Source organism: Antechinus flavipes, chromosome 2, assembly GCF_016432865.1.
Source record: "Antechinus flavipes isolate AdamAnt ecotype Samford, QLD, Australia chromosome 2, AdamAnt_v2, whole genome shotgun sequence".
Lineage (NCBI taxonomy): Eukaryota > Metazoa > Chordata > Mammalia > Dasyuromorphia > Dasyuridae > Antechinus > Antechinus flavipes.
Window position 1 is genome coordinate 328,278,963 of NC_067399.1, and position 27,238 is coordinate 328,306,200.

Sequence of the window (27,238 nt, forward strand, 5' to 3'; positions counted from 1 at the left end):
GCCGGCTTTTGCATTTTGTTTTTATTGCTTTTTCTCCCTTCTTCTCCTTTGGTACAATGCCAGAGTTTCATGAACCCCTTGCTAACCCTCGCACGAATCTGCGGATTTTTGTCAAAAGATATATTTACCGTATTGCAACGGTCTTGGGAGTTGCATTTAATTATAATCACGGGTAGCGTTTCTTCACACTTTTCAAACTCTCAGCTTTCTGGCTCCGTTTCGCTTGCTGTGTAACTTTTACCAAAAGATATGATTTAAAGAAAACTTTTTTTTAGCTGGAAGGAGGGGAAAGTTAAAATCAAACAAAATTTGTGACCCCCCCCTTTTTTTTTTAATTAAAAAAATTTTTTTTAACGCCTCAGAACTCTCATGGTTGGCCTTTGTTTCCAGTCGGTGAGGGATAAGTGAACACTTCCGAAGGCCCCCGGTCTTTTGGTCGGACTCAGATGGAAGCATTTGCGAGAACGCATGCGTCAGGTGTTTCAAGGACTCAGGCTTAAAGGGAAGCTGGCGGGCAACTGAAGTTGTTGCTAGGGTAATCTGTAAGGTACTGGCGGATTTGGGAAGCAGAACCGGTGAGTGTGTGGGAAAGGTGCCCTACACCTCCGGAAAGGAAGCGAAGTCAATTCTCTCTGCAGATTGGTTAAGTTTACTATTATCTGTAGATTTATTTATACTATGCAACTCTCTTCCGCCCTCCCTCCCACGCTTCCTTTCCCCCCCCTCTCCGCCCCGCTCCACGCCCCTATCTCTGGGGACCGAGTTGGCCACATATGGGAGTCATTTTGACTTCTGTAGATTTCTCTTCCTTTATCATTCCCTCCCCAATCAACTAGCCATGTATTATTGTTTTCGTTTGTCAGTTTGATGTATGTGTAAAGGATTCCTACGGATCTGCTCTCCTTGTTTTAAGATCCACGGGGATAATGCTCTGGATCCGGGGTCAGAAAGGACCCGAATTCAAATGTAACTTAAGAAGCTTAGTAGTTGTGTGACTTTGCAAAATCTTTAATTATTGTTTGCCTCACTTTCCTCACTGTAAAATGGGGATAATAATAGCACCTATTTTCAAGGGTTTATGTGAGGATCAAATAAGAGGATAAGTCAAAAATGCCTTGGAAAAGAGTGTTATAAATGCTTTATAAATAATATTGGTACTGACTTCCCGGGCTTGTTCCGAGGAGCAAATGAAATCATTTTAAAAATGCTTTGAAAAAGGTTTTCTTATTATTCAGTCATATACAACTCTTCCTGAGCCCATTTGGGAATTTTCTTGACAAAGATACTGGAGTGGTTTGCCATTTCCTTCTCCAGCTTATTTTACAAATGAAACTGAAACAAACAGGGTTAAGAGGGATCATCTAGCTAGTAAGTATTTGAGGCTGGATTTGAAGTCAGGAAGATGAGTTTTTCTGACCCCAGCTCAGCTGCCCTACGTGTACCATCTAAATGCTCTAAAAAACAAACTATATAAATGAGCTATGCCATATTCTTATTGCCCCAGTTTATTTCTATTTTATCTCAGTATTCCTTTAGTTCTAAGTACCTTTTATTCAAACTTCATTATTTTGACAATTCACTCTTCTGAAATAATTTTTAGTATCTTGAAGTTTAAACTGATTTGCATCCTCTCTCTTCTCTCCTCAGTAATCTTCAGATTTCAAGTAACAAAAATTTTGTTGTGAAAACTTGATGGAAACAGAAGATTGTTTTCTCCTTAAGAATGGGACTAATCTTAATAGCAGCAGTCTCTTTCACTCCAAGGGATTTCACTCTGAAGAGCAGAAGAGTGTTAAAATACCAGTGAAGATGTTAAGGGAAATGGTTACCTCCAGTTCTGTTGATGATTTGATTTTGCATAAAAATGAATCAGCATACATTCCCCCTGCTTTGTCAGCAAATAAACCAAATCCTGTTGACTTAAATGAGATATCTGATGGTATGTGTTTACATGTGTTTTCTTTACTTTTCCTGATTGATGATAATTTTTATTACTTGATTTTGTATTTGTTTCAAAAGTAAAATTTTTAAGAAATCCCAATTGACTTTAAATTCTTTTTCTTTTTTGGAGATAGGGAGAGTGACAATTGAAATATAAAGTTTTTTTTTTTTTTTTTTTTTTTTTTTTGCTGTTTACTTTTTATACTTTTGGGGACAGATTATTGCTTTGCTCAGGTTAAGTGCATAGTAAAAGTCTGTGGTTTAAAGTTTTAAAGATTACAAGCTGCAAAATTTGTTTTATTCTTAATAGAAACACTATTATCAAGAAAAATGAAAGACATTGAATTCCTTTGTAATATTATTGCCTATGCACAATTACATGTTTTGCATTTTACATATTTTCCATTATGTCAGGCATTTTTTGAATGTGCAAAAATTTTATCATTGATATATTAAAATATAACCTGTAGATTTATGAATTTTAAGCTCTGGAACTCAATGGATTCTCAGAGGCCCATTAAGTCAAACCTTTCATTTTACAGATGAAGAAATTGAGGCCCAGGGAGGCTAAGGGATTTGCCCAGCATCAAAGAGATGATAAATGAGCTTAGGATCGATGACTCCTGAATTAGGGTATTTCTGTTATATAATTGTGCCAAAATTGTGCCATATCTTTAATGTGTCTTAGTCTGTCATGTCAGGACCAGCCTTACTAAATTTGGAAAGTTTCATTACTATTTTTTGGCCACAGCAACTCAAAAACATCTTATGATTAGTATTGGTTTGAGGAAACATTTAAATTCAGTGACATTATTCTATATCAGAAAATATTTTAGTTTTCTGTCACTTTGTCACTTTAGCTTAGCATAGACCAATAGTATTAAACTCAGAAAGAAATGGTGGCCACTAATCCATAGACAGGAGGCTGCTAGGTGGCTCATTAGATAGAACCTTTGGACCTGGATTCAGGAAGATATAAGTTTAAATTTAGCTTCTCCTTTTTTTTAATTATAGCTTTTTATTGACAGGACATATGCATGGGTAATTTTTACAACATTTTTCCTTGCACTTTCCTCCTTCCACCCTCTCCCCTAGATGGCAGGCAATTCCATACATGTTAAACACGTTAAAGTATATCCTAGAGACAATATATGTGTGCAGATCCATATAGTTCTCTTGTTACACAAGAAAAATCAGATTCAGAAGGTAAAAATAGCCTGGGAAGAAAAACAAAGATGCTAGCAGTCCATATTTATTTTCCAGTGTTCCTTCTTTGGATGTAGTTAATTCTGTCCATCATTGATCAATTAGAACTGTAAATTCAGTTTCTGATAGTAATTGTGTGACCCTGGGTAAATGACTTAACTTCTGTTTACCTTAATCCACTGGAGAAGGAGATGGCAAAATACTCTAGTGTCTTTGCCAAGAAATTCCTGAAGAATCAGAAATGACTAACATATTTACAGGATCCCTTTGGGGGCTGCATGTTGATTTAGGTTAAAAATTTAATGTTATCTATATATTTTTACTTATTTTGTGAAATATTTCTAATTACATTTTAATTTAGTCAATTTGCACTTGGGAGTAATGCTAGCTACATATTTGACACCTCTGATATAGACGCCTTGTAGTTTCCTCAACCTCTTATTTTGTATGCTCATTTGACCTTCAAAAAGACAGTTTTTATTGCTACAATAATCATATACACTAAGTATGAAAGAGACATAAGGTCCGGGTTATGAGGAACTAAAATCCAACCATTGTATTTTATTAGGTACATCTAGTAGAAATCATAAACATCTACCTAAGACAAAACATGTTACAGATCCCATTTTATCAGAAGAGGTAAGCAAAAACTCTTAATTTTCATCTTATGTATAACATTTTAGTGCTGTCAGGCAATGTTTTTGGATATAGTAAGTCTTGTTTCTGTTTAATTTTAGCTCATAGATTTTTTTTTTCTCCTGATAAAACTTATCTAAGTGGTATGTATAGAATCTTTAATAAAATGAAAGATTTCTGCATGAAATAGAGACTGTCCATTATTAAGATGATTGCTGTTTTAAGAATAATAAAAGAGGGGCACTTTTAGTGTCAGATTACTGTTATAAATATAATCGTGTTTATTTATCCAATCTTAAGGGCTAGTCCTGTTTGCAATAAATCCTTTTATTTTTCTCTGATCAGCTTTCTATTGTACTCCTACAATGGTTCTTCTAAATCTTCTCTTCTTTAGCCACCTTCCACCTTGTTTCTGTCTGAAGACTTAGCCTCAGATTTCATTGAGTAAATTGAGATAATCTGTCTTGAGTTCCTTTTCCCTTTTTCCACTCTTGACATGTCCTCAAAATCAACCCCCATCCTGTCAGGCTTGGAAGATGAGTTGAATCTTCTTGCTATACCTGATTAGTCCCTTTACTTCCAGCTCTTTTAACAGCCTCTTTATTTAACTACTTCTCCTTATCCACTGGGTCTTTTCCTCAGTGATTCAAACATACCCAGATATCTTCCCTTTTAAAAATATCTTCACTTAACTCTACTATCCACCCTAATTATCAATTTCTATCCCTCTTCCCTGTTATAGCCAAATTTCTGTACTTGTAGAAAAGTTCACTTGGAAATCTTTTACAATCTAAGTCCACCCCATCTTTCTAAGATGCTCACTATATTGCTTCCTTTCATGTATTCTGTACTCCAGCCAAACTGACTTATGTTATTCAGCATTTGTACAGCCTTTACATAAGCTGCCTCTTTATCCTTTCCCTACCACCCAGTACCTGAAGTATATACCATCACCTTTTCTTCTTGGAACCTCTGACTTTCTTTAGGTCTTAATTCAAGTGTCACTGCTTTCAAGAGGCCTTTTTCTAATTTCTCTCATCTTTGTGAACTTTCACCCATTATGTTCCCAAATTATTTTGAGCTTATTCTTTGTTTACTTAACTTTGAACCTGTTTTATGCCTCATAGGACTACTTAAGGGCAAGGATTTTCTTACATTTGTATTCCTGGAGCTTACTTAACAAAACACCTGGCATGGTAACATTTTATAATTTATATATGACTTTACAGCATCATCCTTGTAAAGAAGTACAAGAATCAATTCTCTTTTATTTTGACACTTCACTACATAACTAAGTAGATTACTTTTCTTATAAATTTTTCTGACTTTGTACTTAGCAAATGACAGAGGTGGGACTAAAACCCCAAAAAAGCAATTACAGAATTTTAAGGCAGTTCAGAGAACATCTGGTCCAACTCATTTTTGAATTAAGAAATCTTCTCTGTGTTTTCCTTCCTAAACTTTACTTTAAAATTCCCAATGAGGAGGACCTGCCAATACAGCCTATTCCAATTGAGGATAACTGATAAAAAATTTTTCCTTTCATCCAATCTAAATGTGCCATCCCAATATTAACTCATTGCTTCTAGTTTTGCTCTCTGTGAACAAGCAGAATGTTCCACTTCCATATGATGGTTCTTTAGATATCTCTTCTCACTTAAGTAAAAAGTTTTTCCTTTTTGTTATAAACCTAGTAAACATCAACTATGAATATTTTAATATTTATCAATGCAAAGAAAGGGATTATATATAAAACAATCTATTGCTTTCATTTTCTTTTCAAGGTTTATTTAACATAACAGAACTACCCTGTTTATGTCTCATTTTGAACTTCTTTGCTATCTTTTGTATATTTTAATAATATTTCATTGATATTTTTCTTTTTTTCCTCTACCCCTCTCTTCCTTTGTTTCTTCTTTTCTTCCTTCCAAAAGGAATAGATTTTATTTTTTTAATGTATAATTTTGATGTTGGTCTATATTGTTCTGACAGTTAAATATAGATGTGTCTTACCTGCCCACCACATTAAATAGATGCATCCTTTTTTAATTGAAAAGCATTTTTGAATATATAATAGTTAAACACAAAAAATATACCTATTGACACTTGATCCTCCCTCCCTTTGTTCCTTCCTTTTTTTCTTTTTCTTCCTTCCTTCATGTTCTTTTCTTCCTTCCTCTCTATTTTCTTTTCTTCCCTTCCTTTTTTTCCCTTCCCAGGAGAGAGGTTGCTGAGTAATTGGAGGTAATGGTCAGGAAATAGTAGTGCAAGCAGCATGCCTTCTTTGCTTCTAGGACTCATATGTTGGGGTATGTGAAGGAGAAAAGGTAAAGTGTCATATATAGGAGTATGAGAGATATAAAGAAGTGTAGGATGAAGGGAAGTTTTCATTATACAAGAGGTATTTCTAAGGGCATGAAAGAAAAGTTGGTAGGGATTGGAGTAGGCTATGAGTAGGGTAGAGTTGGTGAAAATGGAAATGAGAGAATGGGAGGTAGGCATTAGACAGAGTTCATTCCCTATATTTATATATAACCAGCCACTGGCCATAGAAAAGAAAAGTAACATTGTCTTGGCAACTTGTTTTTTTTTTTTTTTTTTTTAAAGTTCATAGTTCCAAATTTTCTTACTTTATCCATGCTATGATGGATGTTGGAAGTCAGCTCCCAGATTATTCCCTCCTCCCTTCCTTTTCCCCCCAAACTGCATTCAATCTGTCAGTATTTCTTTCCTTGCTTCTTATAAACGTGCCTACATCTCCCAGTCCTTAAAAACAAAAACAAAATAAACTTTTCACTTGATTCTACCATCCTTAAGTTAGCATCCTTTATCTTCCTTTCATAACCAGACTCCTAGAAAAAGTTTTTTTAAATTTTATTTTCTAAATTGTACTTATTAGCCTCTTGCAATCTGGCTTCTTATTTCATCATTGCTCTGAAACTACCCTCTTAAAATTACCAGTAAGCTCTTTTTTTATTCTGGACTTGACATTAACCAGGAAATATTTTAAAAGGTCTTCATGCAATGAAGAACTGAAAAGAGAATTTTAAATGAAACTATGAATTTCCATTATCTGTATCTCTTTTAAAAAATATATTAATGCTTATTATCTTAGTGCTGAAGCTGTCTTGCTATGTTTGTGTTTCTCTGTGAACTTTTGTGTACTTTTTTAAAAGAATGCTTCACTGATACTATTTTTCCTCCTTTTTCAGAGTTCTGCACCTAATTTACTGTCATCTTCTTCTCAACTCCTGCCCTTTAAATATTGTCCTTGATTATGATTAAAATAGTAGGTTGGATTTAAGAAGGCTAAAGAATTGAGAGCTTACAGCATTTGAGTTATCATTGATATATAGGTTGAAGTGGCCATATTATGAATGTTTTAAAATTTTAAACTTTTTATGACCATATTCTCTCCTTTGCTCCTACCTCTCTGACAGTTTCTTTTTCTCCTTTGTTAATTTGTCATCTATATCATGCCATATAATTATGGCTCTGTCCTGGGCTCTCTTCTAAATATACTCTCTCACATTTTGTGACTATCATTTGTTTAATCATTATGCACAGATGACTTGAAGAGAATAGCATGTAGTTGGAACTTAAAATATGATTGTTAATTGATGCATACTAGAGTGAATGATTGTCAGCTCTTACTCTGTTCCTCCCTTTCCTTTCATATCCAAACAGTTGCTGGGACTGAAGCATCTTTTAAGTTTTTATTATCCTATCTAGTGTTCTACCTTAGTATGATTTTATTTCAGTCAAACTTGAAAACCATTTGTTATTCATGATCTATTGGAAAGGAAAGAAGCATTTATTAAGCTCCTATGTTAAATGCTTTACAAATATTAACTCATTTGTTTCTCTCAAAGGTTAAGTGGTATTATTATCCTCATTTTACAGTTGAGGAAACTGATGTAGATAGAAGGTCAGGAACTTGCCTAGGATCACACAGATCTAAAACCAGATTTAATTTGGGTCTTCCTGATACATGGCCCAGTGCTTTTTGAAATCAGGCTTCATTTGCATCCTGACTCTGGTACTTCCTAAGTGTGGGACTCTGCTAAGTCATTTACTATCTTTGAGGCTCAATTTTTTCATCTGTAAAATGGAGATTCTTACACTGTTTCACAGATTTGTTATAATTAAAATGTTTTATAAACCCAAATAAAGATTTGTTGTTATTAAAAATATATCAGGATATATAGAAACAAAGATTACAAATGATATCCCTGTTTAAACTAGTAAGCAAATGAAGAATTTAAAACAAATGAGAAAATTATTGGATGAGTTTGAGGGGTCAGAATGGTCTTGAAAGCCTTATCATCATCTTATTGTTAACAATGAGCAGGTGGGAGCAATTTATTTGCATAATTTCCTTTTACTTTTCTCTCCTTCTTCATCTGACATAGGAGAAAATAGTGAACATAGTACTTAACAAAGTCATAAAAATTATCTTGTTTAATGATTTTTCTTTTTCTTTTCTACCTTCAAGAATAATTCTAATGATACTTTAGTACAAGATGTACCTTTGGATAAAACAGATGAAAGTAATAAAGCAAAAGGTAAATGGGCAAATTTTTTTTCTGGCACATATTTAGAGGTCTGCTAAAACATTTTCAAGTATTCTTTCTTTTTGTTCAAATTAAATTAAACTATTGGCAGTAGTAAGAAAATTTTTTTTTTTTGTATTTTATTTACATGATTTTTTATTGGAAAACAGTCATTTTAGATAGTTGTCTGGCCATATGGTTTTGGGCACAACTACTAAATAGGACTGGTATCAGGGAAATCTTTAAAAGCATTGTTTTCATTTCATTTTTCATTTCTTTTTTTATTTATTTGACTCTTAACATTGTGATTATTTATAAGAGAACATATAGTACAATAGAATAGGCACTGAATTTGTTGTTAGCCAGGTCTGGGCTCTGTTGCTTAATATGTAATGTTGGATAGATTACATAACCTATCCTGACTATAACTTCCTCATTTGTGAAATCAAGGGAGTTGGACGAAATGATTTTTGATTGCTCTGTAAGCTTTAAATGACCTTATGACATCTAACATAAGTTAATATATTAATTTAGAAATTTAAAGACCTTGAAAATTTATTGTAAAAGAAAATCTCTCACCATTAATGTTAGGAATATGAATTGCAGTTTTGTTTTTTTCTGGTTTTTCTTTATAGATGGTCTTTTTAAAAAAAGTCAGATTTCATGTTTTCTAATTTCAAACCTAATTTAGGACTCTGCAAATAAGCAAAATAGTTTTAATAAGTAAGGAATAGAATTTTGTTTTCCTCACAAAGCAAAGAAAGCACAAATTGGAAAAGGAGACTGTTAGTAGAATTATATGTTAATGGACTAGCTTTTTTAATAGCCAGCTTCTAGGATCCTGGGGTATTGTTTCTTTTACTTGTCAGACACTGTTTGCAAATATGATATTGAAACTGGACTTCTAACCTCCTTGTTGAAATCTAGGTTCGAATAAGTCATTTTTTGGCTAGGAGGAGAGGCAGACAAGATTAAATGACTTGTCCAGGCTTACACTTATAAAGTGTCTGAGACTGGATTTGACTTAGGTCCTTCTTACTCCAGGGACATTGTTTTGTCCACTTCACCTCAGTTTTTCCAAGATCTTACTATGCCACTTCATTATTCATGTCTTTTTACAGTCTATATAGAACTATCTTGGTCTCAAGACCAAGGGAAAAAAATATGGTACTGGGATGGACAAAAGGGTTATTTGCCTATGATTGTTCAGCTTCTTTGATGAACTCTGCTGTATTTGGGTAATTACCTTTACTGGATTGGTTCCATGATCTGCTGTTGATGTCATTTTCCCCTGTGTAGTTTATAATGTGAGAGAGTGTCTTTTTTACTTAGACTTTGTGACTTTGGACAAGTCATTTAACTTCTCTCTGTCCCATGTAACTCTAGAAAACTAAATTGCAAATCTTCTTCACCAAGAGTAACAGATCTGGTTTAAAAAAATGGCTATGGTTAGTTAGTAGGTGTTTTACTGATGTGATTTGATTGTTGGTCTTTGTATATGAAGAATCCATATTGCTGAATTCCTTCATTAAATATTTAAATATTGTTTAGGAAGAGAAGTTTATGCTTTTAGCATGATTTGCTTTGAGATAATTTGAAATCTTTAATGTTTCTGAAATATATATTTTTTTTGTTTTGCAGTAAATGATATCTTTATTTCTCAGTATACTACTGGCCAGAAAGATGTTCTAAGAGCTGTTTTAAAGCAAAAGTAAGTTTGATTTAAGGAATTAAATTTGCATTATTTTTTATTTTCCCTGCTTGATACAGATATCATTTTCCCATCTAGGGATGTAAACAGTTCAACCTTTAAATATATACTTTTCCTCTTGTTTACCTTTCTATGGTTCTTTTGAGTCCTGTGTTTATAGATTAAATTTCCTGGTTAGTTCTGTTTTTTTTTTCAGTAGAGATGACTGAAAGTCTCTTACTTCATTGAAGCTCCATCTCCTCCCCTGAATAATGATGTTCAATCTTGCTGGGTTAATTCTTGGTTGTAACCCCATGTCTTTGCCTTCTGGAATATAGCATTGCAGGCTCTTTGAGTCTTTGAAGCTGCTAGATCCTGGGTAATCTTGACTGTTGCTCCTTGATATTTGAGTTGTTTTTGTTTGGCTGCTTTCGGTAATTTTTTTTTCCTGATTGTAGTTCTGGAATTTTGTAACAATATTCGTTGGGGTTTTCCTTATGAAGTCTCTTTCTAAAGGTGATCGATGGATTCTTTCAATGAGCATTTCACTCTCTGTTTCTAGAATGTTGGGCCAGTTTTCCTTAATGACCTCTTGTAAAATTCTATCCAGGCTCTTTTTTTGGTCATGGCCTTCAGATAGGCCAATAATTTTAAAATTATCTCTTCTGGATCTATTTTCCAGGTCGGCTGTTTTTCCAATGAAGGATTTCTTCCATTTTTTCATTCTTTTTAATTTGAATAATTCTCACAAAGTTATTAGCTTTCATTTGCCCTGTTTTAGTTTTTATTGTGTGATTTTCTTTAGTTAGCTTTTATATTTCTTTTTCCATTTTTTTTCCTACTGTTTGAGGAGTTTTCTTCAGTCAATTTTTTTCCCTTCCTTTTTCAAATTGTTGACTTTTTCAAGTTTACCTCATTTCTTTTCTTACTTTTTCTTACTTCTCTTATTTGCCTTTTGAAGTCTTTTATGAGCATTTCCAAGAAGCCTCCTTGGGCCTGAGACTAATTTATTTCACTCCTTGAGATTTCTTCTGTGGCCATTCTGTAATCTTCTGTGTCCTGGCCCACTGCTTGATCTATATGCTCACCCATCGGTGGCCACAACTAGGCCAGCTCACCTGCCTTCGGGCTCCAACCTGGATCACACAGAGACGGACTCAAGTATAATTATTAATAAACCTGAGTTCAAATCTGGTCTTAAACACCGGGGTCCTTAACCTTTGTCTGCTGTAATCCACCACAGAAGGAAATGGCAAACCATTCAAGTATCTTTGCCAAGAAAACCCCATACAGGGTCCCAAAGAGTTAGACCCTACTGAACAACAGCCACACTTAATGAGACAGCCAAATCCTTTCTTGAGTAGCTCTAATTACTTTAAACTAGTTCTTGTCAACATTGAGCCAAATTTGCTTTCTACATCTTTTACCCACTGGTCCTTAGTTTTGTTCTCTGTAGCAGTGCATGATAAGCCTAATCCTTCTTAATAATTATACCCTTTTAAGGTTTACAAAAAGCTTATTCACAGTAACAACTCCATTGGGGTTTAGTTTTTGAGATTTTCTTTCTTTTTTTTTTTTTAACAACATTTTTATTTTTCAAAATACATGCAAAGATAGTTTTCAGCATTTACTTGCAAAAATCTTGTTTCATATTTTTCATTCTCCTTCTCTACCTTCGCTCCACCTCTAGACAAGTAATCCAATGTAGGTTATTCAAGTATAATTATTTTAAACCCAGTCATTTTGTGAAAGAAAAATCAGAACAAAGGAAAAATCACAAGAGAAAAAGCAACCCCCTCTCCCCCCCCCCCCCAAAAAAAAAAGGTGAAAATAGTATGCTTTGATTTGCATTCAGTCTTTATAGTTTTCTCTCTGGATGCAGATGTTATTCTCCATCCCAAGTCTATTGGATTTGTCTTGGATCAATGCATTTCCATCAAGAACCAAGTGTATCTGAGTTGATCATCATATAATCTTATGATTATGCTTACAATGTTCTGGTTCTGCTCATTTCACTCAACAGCAGGCCATATAAGTCTTTCCAGGCTTTTTTTTAAATCAGCCTGCTCTTTTCATATGGTTAGAAAGAGTTTCAATTTCTTCGTCTGAGAATTGTCTGTTCATATCCTTTGACCATTTATCAATTGGAGAATGGCTTGATTTCTTATAAATTAGAGTCAATTCTCTATATATTTTGGAAATGAGGCCTTTATCAGAACCTTTGACTGTAAAAATGTTTTCCTAGTTTATTGCTTCCCTTCTAATCTTGTCTGCATTAGTTTTGTTTGTACAAAAACTGTGATGACTGTGTATTTAAAATCAGCCAGAGTCTGGAATTCAGGTTAAGGGAAAAATCTTCAATCTTTATTCTCAGTAGAGGTGAAGAAGGATTGCGATAGCAATATGGGCAGCTGCGACAGGAAGCCAGCTAGCAGAGGGGGATCAGAGGTGAAGGGCGATTGTGATAGCAGTGCGAGCAGCTGTGACAAGATGCCAGCCAGCAGTCTCTCTTTCCGCTTCCCTTACCACTCCCCTGTCTCCACCCACCAAAAACATCATTTCCCACAACACATCAGGACTTGCACAAAGAGTGGGCAAGGGCCATTCTTTCTCCAAGGATATATATTAATAGAGTATGGTCCAATTACTATTTAGCCTCACGGGCTTGGGACCTCAGTGCATCAACTCAAACCTCAGCCCATTACAACAGACCAACAAGGAGGCAAAGATGAAGTCAGAGAGTTTATTTTTAGCACAGTCTACTTCCTCCCCCTTTCTGTTTAATAAGGGTGGCTTTCAGAGCATGATGGGCCCATTCTACTATGGCTCAACCCTATGGATTATAGGGAATTCCTGTAACATGTTTAATGGTGAACGTGGTAAAGAAGGTGGCCATCTGCTTAGAGGTAGAAAACTGGACTATTGTTGGTCTTTATGGTATTAGGAACTCCATGAGAGGAGAAGCAATTATATAAATGTTTAATGACTGAAGGAATGTTCTCACTGTGGCCTAAAGGAATTTAGAAAAGATGTGAGATGGCCACACAGCCCACATGTGTCACATTCAATTGCCAGAAATCATTGGGGAATAAACCCTGGGGATTAACTCCTTTACTAGGTGGAGGAGAGAAAAACAGAACACAGTGAACATATTGCTTCACTCTCTGACAGGCTTTTTCTGGGATGAGGCCATAAAGACGACAGAGAATTAGAGAGTAAGTAGAGAAATTCATGGCACATTCAGGGGATGTGGCGACTGTGAAAAGGGAGCGTTGTAAAGCACGGTCCCCTACCTCATTGCCCGCAAATATACTTCCTGCACAGCATTGGTGAGAGTATACATGCAGGACGTTAATGAAATGTTTCCTAGTCTGTAAAATTAGCTGCAATTCAGCAAGAAGGTTAGCAATTGAAGAGTTCTGAGGTTGTAGGACAACATCCTCAACACTTCTCAGTACCTGGACAGTACGTAAGCTATCTGATATGATGTTAATGGGCTCTGGGTATCTCTTACAGGCTTGGAGAATAGCAAAAAGCTGATTTTCTGGGTGGAATCATAAGGGGTGTCTAATACCAGAATCTTTTTTGAACGCTCATGATAAATTGAGGCCTTGCAGTTCTTAGTAAAGACATTTGCACCTTGCACAGGCTCATCAACAATTGTTTTATGAAAGAACTGTATCATAATGTGGGACAGCAAAAGAAGGAATAAGCATGTAGAATGCTGGCTTAATGTAGCCCATTGAGCACAATATGCCCATGGCCAATAAGTTTGCATCATGACTTCTCTAGCTCCTGGTTCAAAGGCTAAATACAGTAAGGCTCTTTTCCTTGTTAGATGAGAAGCTCTTTTTACTGCCTCAAGGGCAAGTTCTCCCAGCATTTCAATATGGTTTGGTAATATCTTCTGTGATCTTTTCATGTACATACATTCTAAAATTTTACTACTGTGAAAGGACTTTTTTGGTCGCGTAAAGAGACCTCTACAGGACACATGGAATCCCACTACGCTGTTTCAGATTTAGAAGTGAGAGCAATGATCTTATAAATTGTGTCTTCAACAAGGAGGTCTATTTATGAGGGGAATTTAGATCAGACTCTCCTTTCAAGATATCATAAAGGCTGCATCAAAGAAATAGGAATAGGGACACAAGCTTTTAACCATTGAATTTGTCCAACTAATTTCTGAAATAGGTTCAGAGTACTTACCTTTTCTAATTGTAAGTTAGGTATCTGATTAGTAACTGTAGAAGTCCTCATGCAGAGTCCCAGGTAAATGATGGGGTAGTTATGTTGGATCTTTTCTGGGGATACTACCAGAGCATGTTGAGCAAGTGCTTATGATCTCCTTCAGCAGGGCAGAGAGATTTTTCCTACTTTTCATTGATAACAGTATATCATCCATATAATGCAGTATCATGGCATGAAGACACGCTTTCCTTATTGGCTCTAGCACTTGTGCTATGTACACCTGACACCAGGTAGGTCTACAACACATCTCTTGAGGGAGAATTTTCCATTGGTAGCGCAGATCAAGTCCTACATTGTTTATAGAGGGAATGGCAAAAGCAAATCTTTTCTTATCCTCTGGGGCCAGAGGGATGGAGAAAAAACAATCTTGTATATTGATTACTATAACTGGCTAGCCTGTGGGTACTAGTTTAGGAGATGGCATGCCAGGCTGTAGGGCTCCCATAGGTTCAATAGTAGCATAAACAGCCCTAAGGTCCACTATCATTCTGAATTTTCCAGATTTCTTCTTTGTGATAAATACAGGGCTATTCCATAGGCTAGACATTGATTCTTTATGTCCGGCCTTCAATATGTCCCTGCCCCTGTGCCTGTAGACCTCCTGCATGGTGAGATCTTAGCCACGTGGTCCCTGTTCAGGGGGCCACTTGTCATAGTCCACTGCTCGATCTATATGCCCACCCATCGGTGGCCACAACTAGGCCAGTTCACCTGCCTTTGGGCTCCAACCCGGATCACACAGAGACAGACCAACAAGGAGGCAGAGGTGAAGTCAGAGTGTTTATTTTTAGCACAGTTTTGCTTATATCCCCTATTAGTAGGGAGGTCCGCTAGGAGCCAGAAAGGTTGGGTTATTTAAGGATTGGTCCATAGAGAAGGAGAGAGGTGGGCAAGGCTTCCTGAGCACTAAGGAAGGAGGTATGGCACTTGCAGTGGTGAGTGTTGCCACTTAGAGCTAGCTCTACCTCCACATAACATTTGCCTGTGCCTCTATTTCTTACATACCCTCCCTGTACCCTATTCCGAATTCTGCTCTCGTTGCACTTCTGTGTTTGTGTTTTAGTCTGCCCTGTCACCATAACAGTTACTATGGTCAAGGTTTTTTTTTTTTTTTCCTGTTTCTCACTATCTTTCCTTTTCGTTTGATATTTCTTTTTTTTAACTTTTGTTATTGAGTTCTGCTTTTGGGATAAGCCGGGTGCTATCCCAAGCTTTCTGTGTAGCTCTGAGCCTTGGCTTTGATCACAGAGACCTTTTGCTTGTAGGGGGTAGCTTTGCCTGTTCTGTTCAGGAAACAGCCTGGTTTCCCAGAGTTTGCCTTCTGAGCTGGGACTGAAAGCTGCTCCCTGCTGTGCTCCTCTGCTGAGCCAGCACTGAAGGTCTTAGTTGCTGATTCGCTGTGATTAAGACCCTCTCACCAGCTTTCCCAGAATCTACCTGACTAGGGCTGGAAAACCCTTTTCACTCCAGTGATACTGACTTTTCTTGAAGTTTTTTCAGTCTTTTATCTTGAGCTGAAAAGTAGTTTCAGTCTATCAGACTATTCAGAAGCCTGATTTCATGTGGTTTTTAAGGGAAACTGGGAGAGTTCAAGCAGCTTTCTGATATTACTCTGCCATTTTGATCTCCAAAATATTTTAACAAACTTTAAATCTTTTATAGATCAAAGTCCCATCTCCTTAGATATTAAATTCCTTGAGGACAAAGAGAATGCTTTCTCTTTCATTTGTATCTTTTAATAGTATCTAAAAATTATGTCCTACTCAGTGAAATTTGGATAACTTTCGCAATGATACCCAATGATGATGAGAATGCTTATAAGGAATAAAGGGGCAGATAGATTAGAAAAAATTAAAGATATTTATTGAAATATTCTTGATGTTTCTCATTTGATTTCTTGGGATTGTTTTATTTACAGAGTCCAACACTCACCTACTTTTAAAGAAGTGAAAGTACAGCTTTTAGAAGATGCATGTACGGTGAAAGACCCTATTTCTGTGGAGAAGAAATTATCATCCAGTGGAATGGATTCCCCTTCAACTGTAGCAGCAGCAACAGCTGCTGCCATTGCAACAGCAGCTCCACTGATAAAAGTAGGTTTCTTTAGCAACCCCTTTTTACTGATTAATAATTACTATAAATTTATAGCATATTTCTAAAATGTGATATAAGAGATGATTGTATCCTACTCCTGAATTAGAGAGGATCTTGGAAATTTCTTATTACTATGGAAAATAGAGTTGCCTATTTACTTTTTCTTGCTTACAATTGGTAGCTTGGATTACCTACTTCATCATGGTGAAGAAGGTCATGAGATATTATATATGAAACTATGAGTTTTAATTCATATCTTTTACTTTTTTAATAAGTATATAATAAATTCTACATATTAATTTCAAAGCTGTCCTTCCTTATATGTACTTTCTTCTAAATTTCCATCTTTTCTCTTCATTTTAAAAATATTTCACAAATGTTTTCATCTTTTTTTGTTAAAACTCTCTCTCCATCCCTTTTCCTTGCCCCCAATTAAAAACAGAGCAAGAAAGGAAGAAAAAACCCTTTTAACCCACAAGCATAGTAGAAAATAAAAAATAACAAAAAAAGCAAACCTGCATAAAGCTCCAATCCCAAAAGTGCATGTCTCTATGTGTTGAATTCATCACCTTTTCATCAGAAGTACATAAGATAGCTCTGTTAAGAGGTAGGTAAGACCTAGATGTAAATCCTCTGGAGATATGGTGGTTCATTGCATTGGTCCAAAGTTTTTGAAAGTTATTTGTTCTTACATTGTGATTGGAGAGTAGCCAGAGCCAAGGTCCGGATTGGGGTGTTGGAACCTCAAGCATGAAGAGAAGGGACTAATAGGTTAGAGAAATGGAAAGATCAGAAAGGCCAAGTTCTGGCAGTTCTCAAGGCCAAGCGATTCCTCTTTTGGTATTAGAGATGGTAAGCACTCTCAGGCGTTTGGTAGTCACTTTGGCTGCTTTGTGGAGCATGGATGATTTGGAATGGTCAGATTGGAGGTGCCTGGTCAGGTATGGTGCCTGAAATAGAGTAGTCATAGTGGGATTAGGAAGAAGAGGGCCAAGCTTTTGTGGTGGCCATTGTGCTCTCCACTCTTGTCTCTGTCTTCTCTTCCTTGAAGTTAACATTTCAAGTGCCATGCTCTGTAAGAAGACTTTTTAGATTCTGTCCCTCTTTACTTTGGGCCTCAATTGCTAGTACCTTTCCTCCCAGGCCACCTTTATTTAACTCTGTTGTGTATGTTTGTATTCAATAGCTATATACTTTATCCTGTTTATATTTTCATACCTGTATGTATATTAGAATATAGGCTCATTTTGCGTAGCCAGCATATTGCCTGTCACATGGTGATTGCTTAATAAACATTTGTTGGTTGATAAATACCTCTCCATTCTGGATACAACCCTTACCCTCAAAGGGTTTCATTTCTATGTGGGGAGAGATATGACTAAATAAATGCAAAACATATGCAAATATTTGTATTTGGTATATTGTTGAGAAAAGATGATGGGCTAATTTATCTTAAAATAAGAAATTCTGATTTTGTTATATTTTTCTTGTTTCAGGTACAGAGTGATTTGGAAGCAAAAGTTAATTCTGTATCAGAATTACTCAGTAAACTCCAGGAGACAGATAAACAACTACAACGTGTTGCAGAGCAGCAGAAAAACATTAAAATTCAACCTGAGAAATCTTGTTGCCAAGACCATGAGAAGCAGTTTGATGTATTTATAGAACAACACCTTAGGCGTCTAGAAAAAATAGAACAACAACAAGTCGATATTCAGGTATCCTCATTCAAACCAGATGATATTGCTGTATTTCTTATTACTATGTTATCTTAAGCTGACAAATAACCATTATTAAAATCTTTAATAAGGCATTACATATAACTAGTTTATATCTGTTAAATGTCCAAAAAGTAAATATATAAAAAGTCTGAGATAATCACTTTTGAATTTATCTGGGAAATTGGGGCCAGCACTGGCAAAAATTAAAATGATTTCTATTTACCTTTTTATTAATGTGTATTTTCATTTTCACTGAGTTCTTGTTAGACTCTGATTTGTTCTCCCCTCTCCCCCCCAGTAGTTGTAGGTTGCTTTGCCTTTCTTGTATAAGGATTTTGATGATGTTAAGCTTTTTTTTAAATGAGTGCCTAACAGTATTAAGATTCAATTCCAAAAAAAAAAAAAAATAATAAATCAATATGCTTTGGGCTGAGGATGTAGAAAACCAAACAGTTCTGGTATTTTTTTTTATTTTTATTTTTTTTTTTGACCTTAAGTAGTTTATTTTTATTTATTTTTATTTTAAATTTTTTATTTAATAATTACATTATATTGACACTCGTTTCTATTCCGATTTTTTCCCCCTCCCTCCCTCCACCCCCTCCCCTAGATGGCAAGCAGTCCTTTATATGTTGGATATGTTGCAGTATATCCTAGATACAATATATGTTTGCAGAACCGAACAGTTCTCTTGTTGCGTAGGGAGAATTGGATTCAGAAGGTATAAATAATCCGGGAAGAAAAACAAAAATGCAGATAGTTTACATTCGTTTCCCAGTGTTCTTTCTTGGGTGTAGCTGCTTTTGTCCGTCATTTATCAATTGAAACTCAGGTCTCTTTGTCAAAGAAATCCACTTCCATCAAAATATGTCCTCATACAATATCGTTGTCGAAGTGTATAATGATCTCCTGGTTCTGCTCATTTCACTTAGCATCAGTTTATGTAAGTCTCTCCAAGCCTCTCTGTATTCATCCTGCTGGTCATTTCTTACAGAACAATAATATTCCATAACATTCATATACCACAATTTACCCAGCCATTCTCCAATTGATGGGCATCCATTCATTTTCCAGTTTTTAGCCACTACAAACAGGGCTGCTACAAACATTTTGGCACATACAGGTCCCTTTCCCTTCTTTAGTATTTCTTTGGGATATAAGCCCAATAGAAACACTGCTGGATCAAAGGGTATGCACAATTTGATAATTTTTTGGGCATAATTCCAGATTGCTCTCCAGAATGGTTGGATTCGTTCACAACTCCACCAACAATGTATTAGTGTCCCAGTTTTCCCCGCATCCCCTCCAACATTCATCATTATTTTTTCCTGTCATCTTAGCCAATCTGACAGGTGTGTAGTGGTATCTCAGAGTTGTCTTAATTTGTATTTCTCTGATCAATAATGATTTGGAACACTCTTTCATATGAGTGGTAATAGTTTCAATCTCATCCTCTGAAAATTGTCTGTTCATATCCTTTGACCATTTATCAATTGGAGAATGGCTTGATTTCTTATAAATTTGAGTCAGTTCTCTATATATTTTGGAAATGAGGCCTTTATCAGAACCTTTAACTGTGAAAATGTTTTCCCAGTTTGTTGCTTCCCTTCTAATCTTGTTTGCATTAGTTTTATTTGTACACAGGCTTTTTAATTTGATGTAATCGAAATTTTCTATTCTGTGATCAGTAATGGTCTCTAGTTCATCTTTGGTCACAAATTTCTTTCTCCTCCACAAGTCTGAGAGATAAACTATTCTATGTTCCTCTAATTTATTTATAGTCTCGTTCTTTATGCCTAGGTCATAGACCCATTTTGATCTTATCTTGGTATATGGTGTTAAGTGTGGGTCCATGCCTAATTTCTGCCATACTAATTTCCAATTATCCCAGCAGTTTTTATCAAATAATGAATTCTTTTCCCAGAAGTTAGGGCTTTGGGTTTGTCAAACACTAGATTGCTATAATTGACTATTCTGTCTTGTGAGCCTAGCCTTTTCCACTGATCCACTAATCTATTTCTTAGCCAATACCAAATGGTTTTGGTGACTGCTGCTTTATAATATAATTTTAGATCAGGTACAGCTAGGCCACCTTCATTTGATTTTTTTTTCATTAATTCCCTTGAGATTCTCGACTTTTTATTGTTCCATATGAATTTTGTTGTTATTTTTTCTAGATCATTAAAATATTTTCTTGGAAGTCTGATTGGTATAGCACTAAATAAATAGATTAGTTTAGGGAGTATTGTCATCTTTATTATGTTCGCTCGGCCGATCCAAGAGCACTTAATATTTTTCCAATTATTTAAGTCTGACTTTATTTGTGTGGAGACTTTTTTATAATTTTGCTCATATAATTCCTGACTTTCCTTTGGTAGATAGATTCCCAAATATTTTATGGTATCAACAGTTATTCTGAATGGAATTTCTCTTTGTATCTCTTGCTGTCTGGGGTAGAGAATTGAAGTGTCTAGTTTCAGAAAAGCTACTGATGAATTTGGCTGGAAGGTAGAGTACATGAAGTAAACTAATATAAAATAAGGCAAGTGGGAGCTGGATTGGATAGGGCAGTAAATGCCAGCTTGGAGAGTTTGTATTTCCTTCTATAGGCAGTTTGGAACCAATGAAAAGGTTTTGAGCAGAGAAATCAAATAATTGGAACTGTGTTTCAGAAAAACTCTTTTGGCAAATATGTGGAGGGTGAGTGAAGAAGCAAGAAACTGCAAGCAGGGAGAGTACTCAAAATGATATAATCTAGGTGAGAGATAGTATTTAAATGAGGTATTCAAATATGTGTATGAGTAAAAAAAAAAGGGAATAGATGTGAGATGTTGTGACAGTAGAATTGACACATGTTTATAAATAACAGGGAAGAATAATGGAGAAGGAAAAGTCAGTCCGATATAAACAGATGTTGTTGCTAGCAACATAAATAGGTAAGTTAGGGGAGCAGAAATTCTGTTTTTAAACTTGATGCATTTAAGATAGTTGTGGAATATCCAGGAGGCAAGTTCAAAAGAAATATTAGACGTGGGTTTTAATGATATCTGAGAAGAGACATGATATTTAACCTCATGGGAACTTATGGGATCTCTAAGGAAGTGGTTTTAGACATAGAAAAGGTCAAAACCTTGGGAAATAAATAACCACATCAAGGAGGTAGAAGCAGATCGCCAGGAGAATAGAATAAATGAATATTGAGAAGAAAGAGTTAGAAGTCAGCCAATCAACAAGCACTTAATAAATTCTTACTTTGTGTCAGATACTGTGCTAAGTGTTACAGCTACAAAGAATGAAACAATTCTTACTTTTAAAGGACTTACATAAGTAGAATTACCTAGATAACTATATAGAATAAACAAAAGGTGAATAAATACAAATAAATGCCTGAGAGGTAGAGAATCAGGAGTGAAAAGTGAGTGTCCTAGCAGGCAAGAGAGACTCAGAGGCATACTGATGTAGTTGCAGAAATCTCAGCTTTCCATTGTTTCTCTGTATTTGGTGTAGTACTTGGCTACTAAACCCTTTAGAGTGGTGATTAGGAACCCTTGTGCTATAGCTTTGTTTCCCTAATTTTTACATGAAGCTTTTTCTCTATACTAATGCCTTCCCTTTCAAAATTACCTTGTATTGACTTTCTTTTTTTTTTTTTTTTAAATTTTATTTTATTTAATAATAACTTTGTATTGACAGAATCCATGCCAGGATAATTTTTACACGACATTATCCCTTGCAATCACTTATGCTTCGTTTTTTTCCCCTCCCTCCCTCCCCCCCCCCCCCAAGATGGCAAGCAGTCCTATATATGTTACATATGTTGCAGTATATCCTAGATACAATACATATTTGCAGAACCGAACAGTTCTCCCGCTGCACAGGGAGAATTGGATTCAGAAGGTAAAAATAACTCGGGAAGAAAATCAAAAATGCAAATAGTTCACATTCATTTCCCAGTATTCCTTCTTTGGGTGTAGCTGTTTCTGTCCATCATTTCTCCAATGAAACTCAGTTAAGTCTCTTTGTCAGAGAAATCCACTTCCATCAGATTGTATTGACTTTCTATATATTTATATGTATACATATTATCTCCTTTGATAGATTAGTATCTCCTTAAGGATAAAGGACTTCACTTTTGTCTTCATGTAACTATTGCTTAGCAGAGTATTTGGCACATAGTAGACAGGTAATAAATGCTTGTTGATTGATTAATTGTTTGGTCTTCATGCTACTATATTAGGTTCTGGATACCAAGAATATCAAACTTTTGATGGTAAATCTGGCTTAGCTTAAAATTTGCCTATTTAGAATCTGAGCTAAATTGACCATCTCTAAATTGATATTTCTGTCCAGTAGATGGCACTAGGATTTGATAATGAGTAGAAATTGTTTTCTAACTTGAAAATCTTACTTCCTTGTACTAAAAAGGTCCTTATTAAAGTTATGGTATATAGTAATCATCTGTATACTATTAAGGCATACAGATTGGTCTGGTCCCATTGATATCAGGCTTGATCAGGTAGTACAAGTTCAGATCAAAGCAAAATGGGACACTTAAACTATCTCACATCCCACAAGAAAGTATATTGACAATATTATGAAAAGGAAATCTAGCAAGGATTTGGTATTGGTTTAGGTGGGCAAAGCTTCCTTGCCTCTTTTTTTGTCATGGAAGCATGTGTCATGCTTGAGGAATGAGCTGACTCCTCTGCTGCACTTTTGTCTTTGGATAATCAGGTAGCTATGTCAGTGGCTTGGACCAAGCAAATTTTTTTATTGCCTTTTCAGGGGAAAAAAAATTCAGACTTGTTTGGATTAAATGTTCCTCCAGAAGATCTCACTTCTTAGTAGTAAAGGACCTCCATGTTTTCTTTCTTTTTTTTTTTTTTTTAATTTTATTTTATTTAATAATAACTTTATATTGACAGAATCCATGACAGGGTAATTTTTTACAACATTATCTCTTGCACTTGCTTCTGTTTCGATTTTTCCCCTCCCTCCCTCCACTCCCTCCCCTAGATGTCAAGCAATCCTATATATGTTAGATATGTTGCAGTATATCCTAGATACAATATATGTTTGCAGAACCGAACAGTTCTCTTGTTGCACAGGGAGAATTGGATTCAGAAGGTAAAAATAACTAGGGAAGAAAATCAAAAATGCAAATAGTTCATATTCGTTTCCCAGTGTTCTTTTTTTGGGTGTAGCTGCTTCTGTCTATCATTTATCCCTTGAAACTCAGGTCTCTTTGTCAAAGAAATCCACTTCCATCAGATTACATCCTCATACAATATCGTTGTCGAAGGGTATAATGATCTCCTGGTTCTGCTCATTTCACTTAGCATCAGCTCATGTAAGTCTCTCCAAGCCTCTCTGTATTCATCTTGCTGGTCATTCCTTACAGAACAATAATATTCCATAACATTCATATACCACAATTTACCCAGCCATTCTCCAGTTGATGGGCATCCATTCATTTTCCAGTTTCAAACAGGGCTGCCACAAACATTTTGGCATATACAGGTCCCTTTCCCTTCTTTAGTATCTCTTTGGGATATAAGCCCAGTAGAAACACTGCTGGATCAAAGGGTATGCACAGTTTGATAACTTTTTGGGCATAATTCCAGATTGCTCTCCAGAATGGTTGGATTCGTTCACAACTCCACCAACAATGCATCAGTGTCCCAGTTTTCTCGCATCCCCTCCAACATTCATCATTATTTTTTCCTGTCATCTTAGCCAATCTGACAGGTATGTAGTGGTATCTCAGAGTTGTCTTAATTTGCATTTCTCTGATTAATAGTGATTTGGAACACTCTTTCATATGAGGGGTAATAGTTTCAATTTCATCATCTGAAAATTGCCTGTTCATATCCTTTGACCATTTATCAATTGGAGAATGGCTTGATTTCTTATAAATTAGGGTCAGTTCTCTATATATTTTGGAAATGAGGCCTTTATCAGAACCTTTACCTGTAAAGATGTTTTCCCAGTTTGTTGCTTCCCTTCTAATCTTGTTTGTATTAGTTCTGTTTGTACAAAGGCTTTTTAATTTGATATAATCAAAAATTCCATTTTGTGATCAGTAATGGTCTCTAGTTCATCTTTGGTCACAAATTTCTCCTCCACAAGTCTGAGAGATAAATATCCTATGTTCCTCTAATTTATTTATAATCTCATTCTTTATGCCTAGGTCATGGACCTATTTTGATCTTATCTTAGTATATGGTGTTAAGTGTAGGACCTCCATGTTTTCTAAGAAACCTTCTATCACAAGACTACTACTAAATAACTCAGAGCCTGATGTTACAAAGTTAGCCTGGGCAGTGCTGAAAGAGCGCTTAGTAGAGTTTAAAGAAAAACAAAGACAAAAAGACAACCAGAAAGGATATTAAGCAATGGAGGAGTCTCCTGAAGTGTCCTGGATAGGAAGTGCAACAGAGACCAGAAAATTTAGGCATGGCTTATTCCTTTGGAAAAGGCAGATTTAGATTTCGTTGACTCAGTTTTTGTAACGAATGAGGCTAAATGTTTATAGTTCATAGTGGGTCTTCTGATGCAGAGTAGTACTGAGTAGTACAGAGCAGAAGCCTCACCAGCAATATTCAGTTTACATTGGAGATGAGGGCACTTGGGGCACAGTGCCATTTCATGGTTCAGTGCTAACAGATTAAAATGTAATTGGGAAGTGTTTGACATCTGATTATTATCTGTTTTTTGCTTATCCAATTTTAAGCAATGTACCTTTTAGGGAGTTTGTCTGGTTGAAAGTTAGGAAGTGTTTATAGTCTCAAATAGAATTGATTGCCCTCCTCCCCCCCATGCGTTTGAAAAAAGTCATAAAGTAATTTTGTCTTCTAGAACCATTTAATTGCATCTGCATTCAACAGTGGTAGATACCAACCTGTCATTGTGCCATCTTCCAATCCAGTAGAAAAATCATTTGTAAAATCAGAACTTCAGTGTCCTGTTGGCAGTAACTATTCTTCACATCACAGATTCACAGAGCTTCCTAGTCAAGGTAAAAATAGTGTTAAATTCAGTGAGTCATGTCTAATACTGATTTGATTCAGTTCTCATCCTTGATAACTTTCATTTTCTTTTTTTTTCTTGTGTTTTAATTTTTGAAATATATGTAAAGATAGTTTTCAACATTCATTTTTGTGAAACTTTTGTGTTCTAAATTATTTCTCTCTCCCTCCTTTACTTCTTCCCTCCCAAGAGAGCAGGCAATCTGATAAAGGTTAACTATGTGTAATCCTTTTAAACATATTTCCATATCTATCATATTGTACAAGAAAAATCAGACCAAAAGGGGGAAAAAAAAAACATGAGAAAGAAAAAAGCATTCAAACAAAAAGGTGAAAATACTATGCTTTAATCTAAGATTAGTCTCCATAAGGCTCTCTCTGGATGTGCTTGGCATTTTCCATCCAAAGTCTTTAACTGCTGCACTAAGTTGTTGCAAAAAGCCAAATCCACCACAGTTGATCACCTAATCTTGTTGTTACTATATACAGTGTTCTGGATTCTGCTCACTTCATTCATCAGTTCATGTAGGTTTTTCTAGGCTTCTTTGAAATCAGCCTGCTCATCATTTCTAATAGTAGGGAGCCTTGAGGTTTCTTCAAAGTCTGTTTCACTGTGAATGACTCTAATGCTCAGAAAGTTATGTCATTAACACCAATCCTAAATTTGTTTTTTTTTTTTTTTTTTTTTTTTATCTTTCTTTTATTGGTCCTAGTTGTAGGCTCTAGAACCAAATGCAAGAATAATTTTTTTTTTCATATTATTGCTCTTCAAATACATAAAGACTACTGTCAAGTACCTTTGAGTTTTCTCTTCTGTAATCTAAACATCCCTAGTTCCTTTAGGAAATCCTTCTTTGGCCTGGTTTAAAGACAATTCAATATCCCAGTTGCCTACCTTATCAGTGTTCAGGAAGATCTGAGTTCTAATCCAGGCTCAGACATTTTTTAGATGGGAAACCATGGACAAATCACTTAGCATTAGTTAATAGGTTCTATTATAGAACCTACCTCTTTGGATTATTATAAGGATCAAATATCTACAAAGTGATCTGTAAACCTTAAAGTGCTATATAAATGGTAGCTATTATTATTAATATTATTAACCCATTTATTATACAAATGAGGAAATGAGTGCCCTGAGAGTTTAACTGATTTATACAAAGTCAAAACAAGTAATAAGCAACAGTGTTGGTTATTGTTTCTTGTGATTCAAGTGAAGTGTTCTTTTCACTATTTCATGCTGCTTCTTTGGTTCTGCCACCTTTGTTTTTTGTTTTAATGGCTACATAAGTTTTAGTTATATTGTAAAAATATGTGAGCAGGCACAACTTAAAAATGCAAATTTTTTTATTGCTAAGGTTGCTTTTCCTTTTGCATTTAAGCATATTTAAGGCAAGTTAAGGATTTGGGTTTTGACAACCAAAAATCTCCACTTGAAACCCCTGCACCCCGAAGATTTGCTCCTGTACCTGTTTCTAAAGATGATAAAATCTCCAAAAATGCCAAACCTAGGGAAGAAAAGGAAAATTTGCAGATATTATCTTGCACAGGTAATAGACTTGTAACAATTTATATTTGTTTTTCTTTTGTTTATATATCATTGAAAGTTAATTGTAAATACTGGTTGACTCTTAACTATTTGCTAAAATTTTCATATAATAGTTTCTACTTCTATTTTTATATTTATCTTTAGGAATTTGCAGTCTCTTAGTGTGCCCTTTTTTGATTACTCTTAATTTAACATCAATGAAAGGTATTTTCCACCATGGCTTCAATTTTGGAATCTCTTCCTTGATCTTTCAACATATTTGTCTTTCAACATATATCATGACACTACAACTGTGATAGGACTACTGTTTTCCTGATGCAGCTTCTCTGACTTCCGTGACTCAGTTTCCTGCCAGATGCTATCTGATAGCCCAATTTCCTGACTTTCCTGGTCTGGGAGCATAAAAAGTCCCAGTACCATATATATTTGCTGATTCTCAGACTTGGTGAGTGCCTGAGACTACATGAATTGCCATCCATTGATAATACATTGACCAATCTTGTTTCCAGAAGGTGGTCTAAAGCCAGAGAAGCTAAATGTTCTTGTAACCTTGATGTATCCTTGCTGTG

General features: G+C 35.4%; 1 protein-coding gene across 5 annotated transcripts in view; it reads left to right on the forward strand.

Annotated features, from left to right (window-relative positions):
• The window catches only part of KIAA0586 (KIAA0586 ortholog), a 143,632-nt gene that overhangs the window by 22,544 nt on the left and 93,850 nt on the right, over positions 1-27,238 (forward strand). For 2 of the 5 annotated variants that reach the window (XM_051977737.1, XM_051977741.1), the window contains exons 2-9: positions 1,648-1,939; positions 3,716-3,786; positions 8,279-8,348; positions 9,978-10,047; positions 16,196-16,370; positions 17,868-18,089; positions 24,951-25,110; positions 26,503-26,670. In XM_051977737.1, coding sequence (XP_051833697.1) covers positions 1,693-1,939; positions 3,716-3,786; positions 8,279-8,348; positions 9,978-10,047; positions 16,196-16,370; positions 17,868-18,089; positions 24,951-25,110; positions 26,503-26,670 — 1,183 coding nt within the window. In that variant the 5' untranslated portion in view covers positions 1,648-1,692. Of the gene's footprint in view, positions 1-123; positions 643-1,647; positions 1,940-3,715; positions 3,787-8,278; positions 8,349-9,977; positions 10,048-16,195; positions 16,371-17,867; positions 18,090-24,950; positions 25,111-26,502; positions 26,671-27,238 lie in introns of those variants that run through there. The other 3 variants (XM_051977739.1, XM_051977738.1, XM_051977740.1) reach the window with 3 other exon arrangements.